The sequence below is a fragment of the Thalia democratica genome, chromosome 8 (assembly GCF_965202585.1).
Source record: "Thalia democratica chromosome 8, ktThaDemo2.hap1.1, whole genome shotgun sequence".
In the NCBI taxonomy this organism is placed as follows: domain Eukaryota; kingdom Metazoa; phylum Chordata; class Thaliacea; order Salpida; family Salpidae; genus Thalia; species Thalia democratica.
The window spans coordinates 24,610,197-24,629,991 of NC_139172.1; the positions used below are offsets into that span (position 1 = coordinate 24,610,197).

Here is a 19,795-nt window from a genome sequence, read left to right on the forward strand (position 1 = left end):
TCCTAGCTTCTACTACCGTCACGCTGCTTACATTTTTTTGGTCAACCCCTATATAAATTGTATGGGACCTTAAAACTTTGACCTTCGAGTTTTTGGTTGAAATTTTTTTTGCACATAGCAATCATCACGAAAACACATTCTAAGCGTTTTCAGACACTTTAAAAAAGTTTCATTGAGGTATTTTTAGATTTTCTGTATTTTTTAATCTATTTTCCTTATTTTTAAGTTTTTTTGAAGAAACCAAGAAATTCCTTCGAGAAATTTTCTTCAAATGGACTAAAAACGCGTAGAATGTGTTTTTGTGATGATTGCTACGTGTAGAAAAATTTCAGCCAAAAACTCAAGGGTCAAAATTTTAAGGTCCCACAAAATTTACATAGGGTTTGTTTCAAGAAAAATTTAAATAGCGTGACGGTGGTAAAAGCTAGGAAGCTATTTTTTCGTTTTGTGTTTTCAAGTGATTTGCCACGCACAAAAAGTTAGACTAAGCTTTACTCTAAGGTTGTAATTACTTTTGCTTTATTGTAGCTTTATTTATCCCATTTTTGATTGAAAACGGTATTTTTATTGACAGCTACAAATATTTTGAATAACTGTGACCTGAGGAAGAGCTATATACAACGCAGCGGGTAAGTGTATTTTGTTGGAAAATTGGACCGGTAGTTATCAAATGCTGCCCACCCCTGGGTTAGATTAATAGTTTTTAATACAACGGTTTTATAAAACTTATCTTTAGACACATTACAGATTGAAATGTTTTTATTTGCTCTGTGTAAATGACTTTAAAGTTAGCGAATTATTTTCAAAGTAAATTGATCATTTTACAAACATGAGAAGTGACTTTGTGTAGGAATAAATGCATTAACTCTGTCATGTATGTGTCTTATGGTTTGTAAATAAAAATCTGACCACATCGGTTCTTCACTTTTAGTTTTATAATGTTTTTGTTTATTTCTCATAATTAAAACCGTCATTGGTACGCAACGCACCAAAGTAAGCTAGTATCTAAAATAAGTTGTTTTTTAGAATTTCTCTTTAAAATATAGTGGTAAGGAAGCTATGTATTTCATGATGTCAGAACTCTAAATTAAACACATATAATATATTCACTACCGTGGTTGTATTAAGGTTTTTGGCCGAAAAAATTATTGTTAATACTGATATTTAAGACCTAACATTAAAATATAAATCAATAAAAAAACACTTTAGTTTTAAAATCCTTGGTTTCTTTTATTTACCAAAACATATTTTAAGTTTTGTAGGTTAATTAATGTTATGTATTTTCTATTTTTCAAACATAATCAAGACAACTCTACATTTTCTTAGTATTGACGTTAAGGAATATGTTCTACATTTATTATTAAAATCTGATTTACACTTAATTCAAGTTTTTAAAAGCTAGTAAGCCCATATACCAATTTTTGTAGTATAGTTGGCAATGCTAATTTGTTTTTAAAATAAGATCAAAAATACTTTAAAGAACTCTTTTTCTATGTACATTGTACATAAAGTTAAAATACTTTTTTTTTGTTTTGTTATGTAGTTTTGTTTTTAGTAAGAACTAAACAACTAAAATATCAATTAAATCGACCTGTTGTTTTATTAAAAATAATTTTAGTTGATAAAAAACTGAATATAACTTAATTTATGATATTATTTTTTTGTTTAGTTTCTAGGTTCGTTTTTAATGATTTTTTTCGAACTTCAATTTTATAAACTAGCTTTAGAGCGGTATAGGTCAACTGTGCAGTAAAGTTAGTGCTAAAAATAAATAATTAATTAAACTTAAGGGATTAAACTTAAAATAAAGGTTGTTTAGTATTATAAGAAAATAGTTAGTGGTAAGACTTAAATAAATAATTCGTTTTTCAAAACTTTAAACAGTGTGAAACTAAAATTACTAATTCCTTACTAAGCAGGTTAACAAAAGTTTCTGATGAAGTATAATAAAAATTCAATGATGTAAAAATTGTACAGTTAACTTAGGTTTCAAAAACTAATTAGTATTAAAAAAAACTGTATAAATTTCTGAAAATAAATATAAAACCAACTGTTATTGTACGCAAACACTTTGTTCGTCTAACGATCTTTTGCTGCGGAAAAATATGTGTAACTCTTTGGAGTTTGTGAAAATTAATGTGAGTTAAAAAAGAATGTACAAGTAGCAGATGTTTGTGCATAACAGGGTTTCTCAAAGTGGGCAATGTCGCCTCTTTAGAAGCAGTTTTGTATATCAGGGGGAGAAAATTAGTAAGGCGGCGAACAATTAAGTGGGTAATTGATTTATCAATGGCGACGATCATTTTTTAAACTTCCGCAAGGCTGCGTTTATAAAAATAAGTTTTGGAAATCCAGCTGTATAATATATAATACGTATATCTGTTATAAACATGCGTGCTTAATTAAATAGAAGGTATAAAATGTTCATAAAAAAAGCAAAACTGAATTTAAACAATTTTAATTTATATTTCTCACTTAAATAAAAATGCTTAACGTAAAACTTACTTTTAACTAATAATATACATCTTGTTATTAAAGACTCGCCAAAAAATAACACTGAGTATTAAAAAATATTTTAGAAAAACTATTCAAAAAAACAAGTTAAAAAAAATTGACAAAAGTTAAGGACTTAGTGTAAAAGTACGAAAAGATTCTAGATAAGCATATCTTTTACACAAAACAATATGTTTGTGTTTTATAGTTTTCATACAGACTAAATTCAACTTTTCACCTACTTATGAAATTTGCAGCCAAAATTCGTATTACGAACAATATCTGACCTGAAAATAAGAACGTTTGTATAAACTAAAAAAAAAGTCAATTAGTTTCTAAAAAATAACAAGGATTTGGTATAAGCGTTTAAATTTAGTTTTAAACATAGTTTAATTATTATTTGTTTGAAGCTTTCGAGAAGATTTAAAAAATTGTACAAAAATAATACAGAAAAGAAGCAAAAAAATCTTATTGTATATGTAATTATACTTATTTTTTGGTTAAATGTAATAAAAATGGATATAACTTAAAGAGAATTGTCTATTGTGTAGGTAGGTTTCCCAAAAATCCTACTTCAAAATAAGTAAAAGTATTTTGTTACTTAAATTTAAAAACATATTCTATGGGAAAGTTTCAAATTTTCTCTTAACTTATTCGAATTACAATAAAAGCGCTCTAAAATGTTCAATTTAAGCATAGGTAAAACGCAATAGGAATTTTTTCGATAAAATTAAATAAACACTTTTAACAGTAGTTATATACAAAAAAAAACTTTGAGTTAATATGTAAAGTTAATTAAACTAAGTTAAGATCTACTTATCATTCTTTTGCTGGTGGACATTGTTAATAAGCTAAAACATGAAACTTTAAGGGCATTTAACTTAAAAACTAAACAACTTTTTTGTTCGATATTAATTTTAACACTTTATTTTTTAGTAACTAGAAAAAAAAATCAAAAAAATTCAAAGTTTAATATCATCAAATTAAATAAAAATTTAAATAAAATCTTACAACAAAAATTTTTAAAATTTATTGAAAACTTTTTTGTATAACTTTAAAATAAAATAAAGTTTTTTTTTATAATGATTAATTTTTTCGTATTTGTAATGTTTTAGAAATTATTATATCAACTAAACAAAAAAAACAAGTAGATTAAGAGAAGAGAAATTGAAAAAACTCGTCAGCTTATATACAACTAACATCTATTGAAAAAAAGAAAATGTTTAAGTACAGTTTAATTTAAAACTTTATCCTAAAGAGAATTATTATTTTTGTTTTTAATTTAAATAAAGTTTTTTAGATTAGTATAACTAAGTTATTTTAAAAGTTAGAGTTTTTAAAAGATATAACTTAACTTTTTATTACATTATTGCAACGTATACTAAAATATTAGTAAAAAAATATTAATAAATAACATTTTATTTAAATTTTTAAAACAAAAAAATAATTGTAATTATAATAAAATAGTTTTACCATTATGTTTTTAGTTTTAAATTTACATTAGACGCAGTAAAATTGAAAATTTAATTATTAAAAAAAAGAATTAATTTAATAAATAATATAAAAATAATAGTTTAATGTAAAAAATCACCTTAATATTCAGCTACTTTATATTTAAATTAAACATAAATTTGAATTTTTTACACTAAATTCATATTAACTAGCTTTTACTGTTTCAGTATGTTAGAAGTGACTTTTTAGATTAAGTAATAAAGTATAGTAAATGATATATATAGTCATAATTAAATAGAATTTTAATCTTAATAAGTCATGATATCGAATACCCGATTGATTTTTGCTTTATCATCTGAAAAAAATATAGAAAATTTTTGGATAAACATTTTCATTGGAATGAAAAATACAAAATGATTAATTGCTTTGTATTTAGATATTCTAGATATGGGAGAATTTTTTCCTATATTTTCAAGCTTCAAGTTTCATCAGAGTAACCGATAAAATAGTTTGTATATAAAAATTTTAAGTTGGTAAAAGTTATTAAGTAATCAACCAATTTATGTAACCGATGTATAAGCAAAAAAAAAAGACTAAAATATACAACAATAGTGTTTAACTAGACGTTTATGAACTAACCATAAACATACTAAACTGGTTTAGAAATCTTGGACAAAATATTTTTAAAATTCTAATATGAAAATGAAGAAAATCTTAGTTTACGCTTTATTAATTATTTTTCAAGCAAAGGTTACTTCAACGGAAATGGTAAGAAATATTTATTAATACATTTTTTTAATTTTTATGGTTTATAACATAATTGATTTATTTGCAAACATTAAAAATTAGACATAGCTTTTTGTTTTTTTCTTGATAAATAGTATTTATGATTTTCTAATTAACTGTTTCATTTTGTTTATAAAATAATATTTGTTTTAGGTCACCAATAATTTAAAAAAAAAACTTTAATTTCATTTTATAACTTTATTACATTACAACATTACTATGTTAAAAACTTATAATTTGAGCTGGCTTTCGAAAAAACTTACTTCATTACAAAAAAAAACAACTTAAATACTCAACTAATTTATATAACAAAAAAAGTCAGCGTAAAAGTAAAAACGCAATAAAAAACGCTAAAGTTTGTGTTAAAAAATTATAGAACAATTTTTTTTTTATTGCGATGTATTTGTGTTTTAAAACGTTTAAAGATCTTCCTAAATTTGTTAAAACAAAAATTAAAACTTTTAAACATATTTTTGAAATCTAATGTTTTTCAAATTTATAGTCTAACAGTAGTTTTTGGAACATATTCAAACACTTAATAAATCAGTTATAAAAAAGAGTAAAATTGAATGGTAGATTGTAACTGTTAAGTTAGAGTATCACAAACATTGTAAAAATTTCTATACAATATATTGTTTTTGCATTTCTAAACTTAAAAGAAAACTTGTAAAATATAAAAGCAGGTAAAACTTGTTTAACTACGTATTATTGCACCACATGTATAAGATATAAGAAAATGGTGTTTTATAGTTTTAGAAAAAATTCCTTTGACTTTAAGTATTGTACTAAACTAGTTGAAAACATTATAAATTTGTATATGACTTTTAATTTTAAGTAGGTTTCAGCTAGGCTATTTTATGTAAAAACAACAAGTTAATAAAAACATTACATTAATTTCTTTTTATATTTAAATATTTTGTATAAAGTATACATTTTTTAAGCTTAAACTTTGGCCAGAATATTTGTTTCAACATTGCCAAAATAAATATAAAACAGTGTCTTCCACCATTAAAAAACAGCTATTAATAAAATTTAATTAATATAAATAATCAAAATATTATTTTTCTAGTTTTAAGTTCCTTTAAAATATCAGTTTTAACATTATTTCTTGTAAATTTAAAAGTTTTATATTAACAGTAAGAACTTTTTATAAAATGTTCATTTTTTTAGCTAATTTTCCACAAAACAAAAACTACTAAAATTTAGTTAAACATATACAAAACAAAAACTCAAATTTTTAAATCACTTATAAGATAATAAAAAAAAACAAGGTATAGTTATGTGTTAAATTTTAAAACTTGGTAAACGCTTTGTTTATAACTTTTCAAACAAAAACATTTAACTTGACAATGCAAAAGTATTGTATTTTAAGTTTAATTTCAATTTTATTTAGTTGCTCATAATCAAAAGTAGTTTTTTTTGTGTATACTTTTTCATGTGCATCTATATTCAATTCATTGATTTTTTTATTTTATAAAGGTCTACCCGAGACTATTTCAAACTATTTTTCAAGCTAGTTTACTTTTTTATTACTCTTTAATTTGATTTATTAACTATAAAGTATTTTACTAAGTTTTATCAAACACGAAATAAATTAAATCGATGTTAGAAAAGAGCATGTTTGATAAAAGTAATTAAAAACTAAGTTTGTTTTCATGGTTAATTAATGTTCAAAACAATTCCATTATTATTTAATTCGAAAAGAGAATACGTTAACTTATATTCTCATAACGAAATCTACAGGAAAAATTTAAAACTTTTTAGGTTCATGAAAATGATAAGCTGAAAGAAAAACTTGCTTCGCAGCCAACATTGTTTTGTAACAAATCGGTTAAAAATACGTGTGTTTGTTCCACATCAAAAGGTTAGTTGTTGACTTACAAGTGAAAATAGTGTTTTTGTTGAGTAATAATACGTAACACTTTTTATCAGCAACACTTAGGTGAACTAATATTAGTTTTATTATTTATCGACCATTTTTATCAACAACATTTCGTTAGTAATATCGAATTTTTTTAAACTTTTTTATTTCTAAAAACCTAAAACTCAATTTAAGATCCAGCACAAAAGGTATTTCAAAAAGCAATCAGTTTGACACTGCATAAAATTGAGTACATTTAAAAATGTCGTGTACTCAGTATACTGTCATTTTCTTAATTTTTGTAATTCACCTTGTCTCGCGGTATCTTTGTACATTAATTGATTCCAAGATAATGACAACCTTACAGTTAAAATTACTTTATTTTTTTATAATTAAATACTAAACATGTTACTACATTTTTATTTCAAACAAACAATCATAAAGTTTTATCCATAAACTTATAAAGTTTTTGGGAAAATAAGATTGACTAATCTTTAAAGTTAATTTATTTTAATCTTACATAGAAATTTTTCAAACTTAAATTCAAGTTTTGCTTTTTGTTGGAACAAAATAAAATTGTTCTAATATAAAATGCCTAATATGATGTTACTAGGCTAAGCTTTACTTGATATTCTTTTAGTAACCTAATTTTTTTAGTTGCTTCTGCGAAATTTTAAGATTTTTTTGTATTATTGCTGGCTCACCAATATAAAAGTATTTTATTGTAAACAACTTTATTTATGCCTAAAAAAATAAATTTAATTGAAAAAAACTTTTTTTAATATTTTGATTTAAAATAGATATGTTTAAAAATTTTGTACAACTTAAATTGAACTGCTTATTATTAAATTTAAAAGGTTGTTAAATATAGCACTGTTTTTTGTATTATACTAAAACAAAATTTTTTTTTAGACGTAAATGGAAACTTTTCTTTGCAGCTCAAATGCGTAAACTTGAAGTTTATAAATTTAACTTTAAACGAAAATTCATTTGAATTTGTTGACGAGTTGTGAGTTTGATTCAAAGAATGAAACAGTGATTTCGACTTAAGTTAAATAGAGACTGAAATTTTTTATATAAAAGCCTAAATATATAATTAGTTTACAAAACTTATTTAAACTAAAGTTTTACTTTTGAGCTAAATTACATGATAACAACTTTCTAGACTTAATGATTAATTATCCTTTTTATATTTTTATAAACTTTTTAATTTAGACAATTAAAGCTTTGTTAAAGTAAGTATACGTATATTTAATTGTTTTGAGTTTATCAGATTAACATTGACCTTAGTATAAAAGCCAAATTTTAAATTATTGATAAAGTAAAGCTTATAATGATTTTATTTGGATAATCAAGGAAGCTAGAAGTTGTTTATAAACAAAATCAATTCTTAAAATTAAATAATAATATAAATTTTCCTAGGTTCTATACTACTTTTTATATTCGTAATTTTAATTAAAAATAAAAGTAAACTTTTATGAATTGAGAATTTTTTTTTTTCATGTGGTTCATATAATAGAACATTTTTAATCTAAAAAACAATCAAAACAATTTCTATATTTCATTCTTAATTATTTTACTTATTACACATTTAATGAATCATTAATGATATTATAACAGTTTTGATAAAAAAATATAAACAAAATAATTTCATTATAAAATTGAAGCCTTAAAAAATTATTTGAGTACCAGTTTATTTAAACAAAAAATATAAACCAAAATACTTTTAGTTACTTTAAAATACTTTTAAAATACTTATAGAACATTAGTAAATACAAAGATGGAAGAGATAAATGTAACTACATTTGACGAAGCATCATTTGACAACTTAGAGTGTTTGTAAGTTTGAGTTTTGTAAATCATACATTGTATTTTAGATTTAATCACATACACTGTATACAAATGGGAACGGGTCTAAATTGCACGAAGACAAAAATGCACGAGGGGACTAAATTGCACGAGAACAAAACTGCACGAGTGTACAAAATTGCGCGAAGCCAAATTTGCACAAAGCCAAATTTGCACGAGGCCACAAAACTGTATGAGGGGACAAAATTGTACGAAGACGATTTTGCGACCAGGGTCAATTATGCAAGAGTTAAATTTTTGCACGTGAGTAGAAAAATAACAAAAAAAAAAAAAAAAAGAAACAGAAAAAAAAGAAAAAAAAAAAAAGAAACAAAAGTTCCGAGGGTAAGGGTTAGGGGTAATAGTGATAGTAAAAAAAAAAAAATGGAAAAAAAAAATGGTTAATAAAAATTATAATAAAAAAAAATTAATTGAAAAAAAAAGCTACAGACCGAGGGTAAGGGTTAAGGGTAACAGTGATAGTAAAAAAAATAAATAAATAAAAATAATTAAAAAATAGAAAAGAAAAAAAAAAGAAGTTATAAATTAAAATAAAAACTTACTGACCGAGGGTAAGGGTTAGGGGTAACAGTGATATTAAAAATTAAAAAAAAAACTATATAAAAAAAAAAAAAAATTTTTTAATAAAAAAATAATAAATAAATTAAAAAAAATTCAACCCGTGCAAAATTGTCTCCGTGCAAAATTGTCTGCTCGTGCAAAAGTATCATCGTGCATTTTTATCCCCTCATGCTAAAGTATCTTCGTGCAAATGTTGTGAACTCGTACAATTTTGTACGCACGCGCAATATAGACAGCTACCCTATACAAATATATGCTTGGCTGTTTTTAGCAGTTTAATTCGATAGGCGTTAAAATTAAAAAAACTCTTGATTATACTTTTCGAATGTTTAACATAAAACTTTACATGAATTTATTATAGTGTTACAGTCCTTTTTTTATCGAAGCTTTTATGAATTTTTACTTAAAATGTAGTTTCTTATTTTATTTTAAATTATCAACAGTGGATAAATAATACAATTGACATTACTTTTTTTACTGGTTAAATGTCTAACTTATCTATATAGTCACCTCTTTCTATTTGAAAAGTTATTAAAATTATTGGTTCATTAATGCTGTATATTTTAACAGAACGATATTATCAGATTCAGCTCTTAGAAGCATAAAACAGTTCAGTTTTATCGGTTTCAAGAACATTAAAGTGATGTTTGTCTGTACTTATTATATTCAACTATTTTTAAAACAGTTAAATAGTGTTAACTAGTAAAATAAAATTATAACTTTAAAGTTTTTAACACTGTTATTTTTTAGTTTAAGTCAACTAACCTTTGAAAGCTATTACAAAAACAGTTTTAAGCATAAAAATGTAAAACTTATTTTGATTTATAATTCCACGTATTTAACTATTTTAACAGTGAGCTTATCAATCTGCCCGAACTAAAAAGCATTTCAGAATTTGCATTCACACACTTGTTCAGACTAACAAAAATGTTAGTTGCTACCTTATGTTATCAAACAAGTTCTAAAAAGAACCATGTATGCAATAAGTTAAAAAGTAATTAATTTATATAGGTATTTTTTTACTTAGTTAAATAATTCCTATTATTGACAACAAATTATTTAAAATACATTTTACTTTAAAGTTTTAACTAGATAGATTTAAAATTTAGTATGTATTTTAACAGAGAAATAAAAAGAACAGGCCTACAAAATATACAAGGACTAACAAGAATTAACACAAATATCCATTTGCATATGTTAATTTAAAAAAACTTAGAATATATTTGTATTTAAAATATCAACTTTTTGTGTACAGAAAACTTGATTGATTTTATTTTTTCTTTTTAATGAAATGATAATTGTTTATTAGTTTTAAGATTTATACTTAAAGAATGATGATTTTGTTGAACAGTTTTAAAACTGTACTAGTTAAAAAACTTTACAACAATATAAAATTTTGTTTAAACAAATATTTGCAAGTAAATAAAATGTATTAATTTTTCTATAATAATTAAATAACTTGAAAAACTTACATGCTATCCAAAAAAAAAGTTTTAATAAATATATTATACTTTATAAAGTTTATTTTTAATATAAACGTCAATAATGTTTTATTGAAACGTTATTTAAAGTTTATTATTGTTAATAGAATTTTGGAACAAAATAACAATTTAGTCACAATTAATTCCCATAGTTTTGGATGTGCAAAACATCATACAATTAGGTAAATTGTTATATTATTTAATAAAATGTTAATACTACGCATATTCTGTTAAATTTTTGAATAAATCTAAATTATTTTTTTATACCAGCATCATCGGTAATAGAATGTTAGAGTCAGTTGAAAACTTTGCATTTGAATGCACTAAGGTTGAAGAATTGTAAGTTTTTAATTATCCATAGTTAACATAATTCAAAAATGTTTATATATTTTTTTTATTAACAACTGGTTTATCTTTTCATAGCCTTGATAAAAAATATTTGGACAAAAAAAAATTACGGGCCCATAAACTTAAAAAATAATTAATCTCATAAAAATTTTACGTTTTTATGATACAAAAAAACAGTTACCTTTTTATTAAAACTCCTTAATAAACCTTTTTTTAAGATTTCTAAGAAACAACTTGAAGCTGACAACTCTTAAAGAAAGAGCTTTTGAAGACATTTGCGAGGAAGCTTGTGATATTGGTTTGAGAATACTGTAAGAAGCAAGTTTTGTAACTTACAGAGAAACTTACATTCAATTTTTTTCTACTTGATTTTAGCCAATGAAAAAAAATACATGTAATCTATCCAAAACATTTTAACTTTATCACAGAGACTTATCAAACACAAACATCCAAGAACTACCTGTAGCCGGTCTTGCAAAGCTCACACAGCTGAACTTAAAAAATTCCCCCAAACTGATCAAATTTCCCCACAAAAATTCCCTGCCGTCGCTGAGAGAGGCCCACGTGACTTACGAGTATCACTGCTGCGCTCTGAAAAGCGCCGAAAAAGAGCGAATGGAGCAAAGAAATGTTTATTTCCGCGCACGAAGTAACGCGACGCCTGCGAAAAAGTTGGTCAGACGTCAAACACATGAGAGTTATTTTGACGATGAAAACTACGTGTTTGATGGTCTAGAAGTATACGGTAATTTTTTGTTTGTTTTGAATAAAAGACAACAGTAATAAAACACTCTTTGCATATGTTTTAGAAATACCGAGCACTGAAAATGAAGACATTGGTTACACCATTGACTACAACAAGTAAAAACATACTTTAACAAATAACTCAAACAAATTATCAAAATTGGTTTATTTCAGTAGAAGCGACGCAAGCGTTCTTCCTCCTTTGGTCTACGACGTCTTCCGAGATGACGGCACGCCATTGGCCCATTCTGAGCCAATGAAATGCCAGCCTCATCCGGACGACCTGAACCCGTGCGAAGATTTGCTGGGCAGCAAGCTGGTCAACGTTTCCGCGTGGCTCACGTCCGTCCTGTCTCTCGCCGGAAACGCGACGTGCTTCGTCGTCATCGCCGTGACGTACATCAGAAGCTCTCGCGCCGACTTCTCCGTCGACAGGCTGCTGATCGCGCACCTGTCGCTCGCCGACTTCCTGATGGGGGCGCACCTGCTCCTGCTGGCGCTGGTGAGCACTGTGACGTCAGAGGAGTACTACAGGTTCTGGGTGGGGTGGCAGTTGATGGGCGGTTGCGACGCGGCAGGGTTCATTTCCATGCTTTCAACGGTGATGTCCATGTACACTTTGAGCCTCATATCCATTGAGCGGTGGTTGGTTTGTTAGATTTTTTTGTGTTTATTGTTTGATTGGATACTTTTTTTCGAAATGAATAAATTTAAAACATGTGGTTTCTGTTGGACTTGCTGCCTGTAGGTCGTCGTAGTCTTTTCAAATGGTTTATTAGCTTGATTATGTGCAGTTGTTAGTAAACATCAGATTGTGATACAGTAAACTTCATAAAATTGTTTTAAAGTTTTAAAGAAGTCTATTAAATTGGTTTAAAATAGTTGGCAACTTTTCTAATTGGCGGGTTAAATTTGCTAAAAAGATGTATTTCCTTACGAGCAAACAACTAATCAAATAAAAAGTTAATGTTCTAAAATAGAGATAGTCAATGTACAGTCTGCGACGACATCTTTTAAATAATAAACTAGTGAAAAAAAAAAAACTTTTGCCATAACAAATTTGAAAAGTGTACTTAATTTGATTTTTAGTGCTTATCAGATGATTGTTTAATTAAAAAAAGATTCTTTTTTAAGTTTTTTTTGTAAATATTTTACAAACTTAAGCGACTTGCGAAAATATTTACATAAAAAACTTAAAGAAAATTTTTTTTTTAATTAAACAATCATCTGATAAGCACTAAAAATCAAATTAAGTACACACTTCAAATTTTTTATGGCAAAAGTTTTTTTTTTTTTTTCACTCGTTTGTTATTTAAAAGATGTCGTCGCAGACTGTACATTGACCATCTCAATTTTAGAACATTATCTTTTTATTTGATTAGTTGTTTGCTCGTAAGGAAATACATATTTGTTTAAAATTTAAACTTTATACAAACTTTTGTAATACCTTAGCTTAGAACGCCGTATAGATAAATTAGAAGTGAACAAACTTTAAATACTAGATAAGATTTAAGAAATTTTAAAACTTTAATTTTCATTCGATCTTTGTTTTGAACTTTTCAAAGATAATGATCTATCTGCGTGATTTTGAATTTAGTTCTCTATTTTTTATTAAGTTTATGTAACAAACTTTTTGTTTTCTACTAAATAAGTTTAAACTAAAATTAATGCCGTTTTTAAAAAAATGTGTTTTTGATAACAAACTTAGCTGAATTTATTATGTTAAATTCAAGTCAAGTTTTTTATCAACAAGTAAACTTGAACTAGCTACTAGTTGCGTTTAGAATATTCGGAAGCTGTTTGACAGCTAAATTTTTTTTTTTTTATTTAGTTTGCAAATTCAACGCCGACTAATCAACTTAACTTTTTAGTCTCGGTAGCCTTTTCCATACTATTAAGTAACTTTTATGTGTTTGTTCAAATTTTTAAAAACAAAACTAAATTTTTAAATATTCGCAATTTTATTACTGTTAACTTATAAATAAATAAACTTTCCTTTGAATGATTGTGATTTTAAAGAATTTTTTACTTGAAACTGTAGTTTTAATTGTAATAAAATTCAAGTAGTTTTCTTTCAAAACTTAGAAAAATTGTTTTATATTTATTAAAATTGGTTTCATGTTTGTTCAAACTCAAATAGAAAGCACCTGTGATTTAAATACAGCACAAAAAAAAAACACTTATATAAAAACTTAAAATTAAATTTAAACTAATTAGCCGGACGACGTTACATATTTCTGCGCAAAATAAATTTTTATACTTGGTGATCAAATTTTTATTGATTTTCAAACAGCAAAACTTAAATGTCAAAAGGTACACAATCAAAAACGCGATGCAGCTGGAAAAGCGCATGAGTAAGAAGACGTGCAAGCTGCTTATTTTGTTTGGGTGGATATTTTCAGTTGTTATGGCGGCACTACCTTTGTTTAACATCAACACTTACAGAAAATCTGCAATTTGCTTACCTTTGGCAGTAGAAACTTTGTCGGGTTATTTTGAACGTTTAAAAGAGACTTTAGGCCAAATTAAGTTGCTTTATGTAAGCTAGACAGTTTAATTGCTCTTCCAGATTCAATTAAATAAAAGTTGTTAAGTACAAAGTATTGAGTTACTTGGTGATAAACTAATTTGATTAAGATTAAAATGTTTTCCAAAAACATTTGTGTTTTAAACATGTTATATGCATTTGAAAAATTTACAACTTTTTAGGCACTTGTTAAGATTGTATTTTCAATTTTTTAACTTCAAATAAATAAGATTATATTTAGTTATCATATACTAACTTTCAATTTTATATTCCACTTTATTTTTGTAGTGATTTTTAATATGCAACAGATCAACTCTACATAGGAGCTGTGCTAGTTTTTTACATAACAGCCTTCACAACTGTTGTTTTGTGTTACTATTCGATGTGGAAAAGTTTGCAGATTAACAAACAGTTAGTTTATTATTAATATAAGTTTTTTATGTTTTATTAGCTTTTTTCACTACTGTTTTAATTAATTTTTAAATAACTAATTGTATAAACTACGGCAACACTATACAATAGCCTATTTATAGTAACTTGGCATAATTCAACAAATTTAACTTTTATGTATTAAAGTAAAAAAAAAACGTTAAACAAAATATTCAAACCTTTTAAAGTTTCACAACACTTATCAACAGCTCAAAGAAGAGTAAAAAATCAACGAGAATAAGCTTTTGGCACAACGAAGACTCCCGCATCGCCAAGAGAATGTCGGTTTTGGTCTTTTCGAACTTCATCAGCTTCTTCCCCATTTGCATCCTGACGACATCGGCGTTTTTGTACAAACCCCTGGTTGACATCACAACCGTCAAAGTGCTTCTGGTCGTTTTGTACCCGCTGAATTCCTGCTGCAACCCTTTTTTGTACGCTATTTTGACCAAGTAAGTCGATGAGTTTCATGTAAACACCGCTTATAAAGCTTAGCAAATAAAAACTAACAAATTTTTCTGTATATATAACTAATAGCGTACTTTATTCTTTAAAGGTGGCAATTAAATTTTATTAAACAGTGTTAAATTTGATTACATTTTAAACAACTGAAGAACTCGTCTTAAAACGAGTGAAACATTGTTTTGTTAAATAAAATTGAAAATTTATTATATATAACTAATAGCATAAAATTAAAAACCAAAAATAAAATTTTGTTCGATAAATTGTTATATGTAGAAATAAGCCATCAAATTTGCTTGCAAAAATGCAATTACAGTGTTACTTTTACATAAAAATAAAAATGTTCACGAAACTTTTTTAACTATTTTGAAATTGAACTATTATAACACATAAAACCGAACAAATTATTATACAATAACACAAGCTGTTTTTTTTTTGAGCAACGCTTATGTAATTGAAATTTAAACAAAAAACAGTCAAATGACTTTATAAAACTCCCTACAAATCAATCAACTTTTCTTGCCAATTGAAAAACAATAAAATTTTTGCCCTTTGGGAAAAACTTAAACTCGCCAAAAAATAGTACATGCAAACTAGTTATTTTTCATTAAAAGCACAATATGGTGTTACTTATTTCCAGTAAAAAAAATTTCCAGTAAACATTTTGACTAATAAACCTACAACAAATGATAAGCTTTGACATAAGTAAACAAAACAAAAAAAAAAAGAGTAATGATGCAAAAAAAAATTCCAGGTCTTTTAGAAAAGATTTACTTAAAATTGTGAAAATCAGCAAAATATTCAACGCAGCAAGTGTTAAAGCAAATGAAGTTTCATCTAAATTTTTATCAAAAAAAGTTTCTACAACAACTTCAAGTACAACACGAAAAGAAACCAATTTGGTCACAAGCTTATAGCACATAAATTACTAAACTGTTTTACTTGCTCTGTAATATGTAACTCTTTTTATGCGTAATCATAATATCATGTTTATAATATTAAGCATCAAACTTACTTTTTTTCATCTCGGTTTAGTTTTAAAATTTTAAAATAATTTAAAAAGATAAAGTTTTCATGTTTATTTATCCTCAAATGTTTCTCATGTAGGTATATATGAACAGTAAACTTATGATACTAAAACTTTTTCAGTAGGTAGGTACATTTGACCTTTAATATTATTTTCTCGAAGCCTTTAATAGCATTCTTTTTAATGATTACAAAAGTGTCTGTAATAAACATTTATTGTATTTTTTTGTAAATATCATTTAAAAAAAATGGATGATTAAGTTTAATTACGAATGCACCAATAATACAAGCGTAACGACTAATGTTCCTACAATGATAAACGATAATAATAATAATAATAATAATAATAATAATAATAATAATAATAATAATAATCATAATAATAATTATTATTATTATAAAAATAATAAAAATAATAAAGCACAAACAGGACCTTAATTAACTTCTACTTCGTTAACTCTTTTTAAAACAAGTGTTACTTTATTAGAATTTTAAAGTAAGTGCGTAATTACTAATTGTATAACTTGACATATTGTTTAAAAACTATAACAAATTACATTTATTTAGTAACCATTGTTTCTTTACTTCTTTACAGGAGAACGGTTCACTTTTGCACGATGGGTCATTTTTGCACGAGATTGAAAATATTAAAAAAATATATAGATAAATAAAAGAAAAATCAATTATTTACTAATATTAAATAACTATTTAATAAAAGTATATATAAAAAGATAGTTTTGACACAAAAACATCTGTGGTATAAAAAGATTAACTAATAAAAAAAAGTTACTGACTTATGGTAAGGGTTAGTGGTAACCGTTATAATAATAATAAAAAATAAAGTAGTAAAAGTTACAAAACAAAATAAAAATATAAACTAGATAAAAAAAAACTATTAAAGAAACATAAAGAAAAAAAATACTGACAAAGGGTAAGGGTTAGGGGTAACAGTGATGAAAAAAAATTAAACAATAAGAATTATCAAAAAATTAGGAATAAAAAAAAGTTATAAAAAATGAATTTAAAAAAAACAATAATAAATAAAAAGTTTTTAAAAATATATCGACCGAAAGTAAGGGTTAGTGGTAGTCGTGAAAGTAAAAAAAAATAATTTAAGTTAATAAATAAAATATTAAATCTTTTTTCAACTTGTGCAAAAGTGTCTTCGTGCAAAAATTTCCGCTCATGCTAAAGTGACGCTCGTGAAAAATTGTGCACTTGTGCAAAAGTGACCCTGCGTGTAAAAGTGACGCCGTGCAAAAGTGTCCTCTCGTGCAAAATTGACACCCACCCTCTTTAGAGATATCTATATATTTATTAGTTAATCTGCACTTTATATAATTTTCAATCGAGTTCTTAACGTAAAAAAGTTGTACTGTTCGTTTGGTTATTCTAATAAAATATTTGTAATTAACTTTATATGTTTGTTAGAATTTTAATGCTTTTAAATTACGTTTTTATATGTATATTTCTTTTGAGTCATTCTTAACATGGAAAATTAAAACAAAAAGTAGCGATCTTATAAAAGCATAACCTTAAATCTTTTTTGTAAAAAAGAAGTATTAAATATTTCAAAACTTCTAAAATCATAACTATGTTCATAATAATGAGAATAATTACAAAGTGTGATTTAAATAATACTGTAAGGGTTACACATTTCTAAAACTGTTTTTAGTACAGTAATCAAAGAAAAACTGTGTAACCTATATCATATAAACTTAATAAGTAAATATTGAAAAGTTTAAAAACTAAAGAGTGACTTTTTTTACAAACCTTGCTTAGTTTTAAATAAAATATTTTATGTATAGATATTTTTTGAACTTAAACTTATTTCTTTGAGATTTCTTAATTATATACAATCATCTCCTTATTATACCAGAAGTCGGTAAGCATTTGGTGGTTGCGGGCCACATAAAAAAAAATTAAAATATTCCCGGGTAACAGCTGTGTTTTTAGTTACGACATAATTTTTTTTTAATTTTCCATAAATTTCTCAGAATATTTAGTCCAAATTTCAAATCTCTTGTCAAGTACAGTAACCAACCGCTAACCAAAAAAGCGTACTTAAGAAATTTTGGTCTTTATTTACCTAAGTTAAGCCTAAAAGAAACATTTTGAAAACCACTAAAGCTTATATAAGACTATAACACCAAAATTCTACCTTAATTAAAATATAATCATTATTTTTAATTATTATATTATCTAATTACTACTCACTATAATATAAACAATAAACATCTGAATTGTACATAGATTTTTGTACGCTTTTTACATTTATGTTTTAATTATGGGGTATGTAAATGTTTATTATACTATTCATTTATCTAACTTTTGTATGAAATTATAAATATCTTTTTATCGATGTTTTAATTATGGGGTATGCAAACTCAAATTGCACTGTTCCTTATTTTTTTCACTAAATAAACTGTAATATGTTTATTTTAAATATTTGATTTGATATACAATTTGTACGCTCATAACTTTTTTTCTGGTTATTATAGTTTTCGTTTTATTTATAATAATACAGTGTAATTTTATTTAAAAATTAAAAAAAATTTTTAATTAAAAATTAAAATATCAATTGTATTTTAAATATATCGTTATTCGGCTAAAAAGTGCATACGCAACCGGCAGTGCGTACTTAAGTGGCAGGTTACAGTATATCAAATATATTTTTTATATTTTTTACTCTTCTAACTCCAAAATATCTTTTGTAAGTTTCAAGTCTTCTGTAAATTTTACTTGAGATTTCTTTTTACTCTTTATTCTATTTAATGTATGTATCTTAAGATTTCCAGTATTACACGCTCGCGGGCCGCACTTTACATTTCGCGGGCCGCAGTTATACGAGTACCTGACTACACTATGTTTAGAACTAAAACTTAATTTTTGGCATTGCAATTACAAAATTTTCGCCGAAAAAATCAGAAAAAGCGCTTTTTAGTCATTATAATTCACAGGTGTAAGAAGCTTGCGGACAAAATACACAAACTCTAAAAGTAATTAAATATCACGTTATATTAATTAGACGTTTGTCCTGATATGTCATTTCGGAGACTACAACACCTTTACGCTTTTGAGATTGTGTATAAACCTGCTTCCGAGAAAGCTTAATGAACAGGGACGTCTGTTTATGGGCAGCGAGAAAAATATCACAAGTCACAATGTAAATCGTTGACTGGTCTATTTTGAGCGATCCAAACTTTGATGCCTTATACGGCAGATTTTTCACCTGTAGGGTTGTATTGTAGTTAACGAAAGTTAACAGTTAAAGTATTAGTTTGTTGAATGACAAAAAATAAAACGCTCAAAATATCTAGTTATAGGACCTCGTGCACGAAGAATCTTTCGGTTGTCAAGTCGCACACCATATATACTTTTTAACGTCTTGTCCAAGACAAGTAACAAACATTTTTTATCTTGATAATAAAACAACTTTAAAAATCTATTAGTCACTAAGTTTAAAGTCTTGAAAACACCAAAATTAAGTCTACTAGTAGTAAGTCTCTTTGTAATTTTATGTTTTTTGACTTTTGTTATCTAAAACTTTGTTTTTGTACAATAATTTTTTTACTTATAAAGCACTGCCTGGTTGTAATAAATATTTTTGTTTTTATTGTCAGTGCTTAATTATTGACCAAAACTTTCATCTAAACTTAAATTTAACTTTTTAAAACTTAAAATGTTGCCTTTAACATTATTGCTGACAGAAAGTATTTTAAAAACTTAGTTGTACTTTACACATATATATATGGA

General features: G+C 25.4%; 1 protein-coding gene across 1 annotated transcript; it reads left to right on the top strand.

Annotated features, from left to right (window-relative positions):
- Positions 1–10,789: 10,789 nt before the first annotated feature.
- LOC145843055 (follicle-stimulating hormone receptor-like) lies at positions 10,790–15,007 on the top strand. The gene is made up of 7 exons (XM_082950522.1): positions 10,790–10,842; positions 11,070–11,162; positions 11,280–11,522; positions 11,770–12,244; positions 13,889–14,084; positions 14,431–14,533; positions 14,761–15,007. Exons 1-7 carry the CDS (start codon positions 10,790–10,792, stop codon positions 15,005–15,007), a joined length of 1,410 nt encoding a protein of 469 aa, XP_082806648.1.
- The last annotated feature ends 4,788 nt before the right edge of the window (positions 15,008–19,795 follow it).

What these genes read in the sequence shown, in the direction of transcription:
- LOC145843055 (XM_082950522.1), top strand. Translation starts at nt 10,790, where the DNA reads ATGTTAGAGTCAGTTGAAAACTTTGCATTTGAATGCACTAAGGTTGAA. An exon ending in TGCACTAAGGTTGAAGAATT is followed by an intron (nt 10,843 to 11,069) that starts GTAAGTTTTTAA and finishes CCTTTTTTTAAG; the next exon opens with ATTTCTAAGAAACAACTTGA. An exon ending in AACGCGACGCCTGCGAAAAA is followed by an intron (nt 11,523 to 11,769) that starts GTTGGTCAGACG and finishes GGTTTATTTCAG; the next exon opens with TAGAAGCGACGCAAGCGTTC.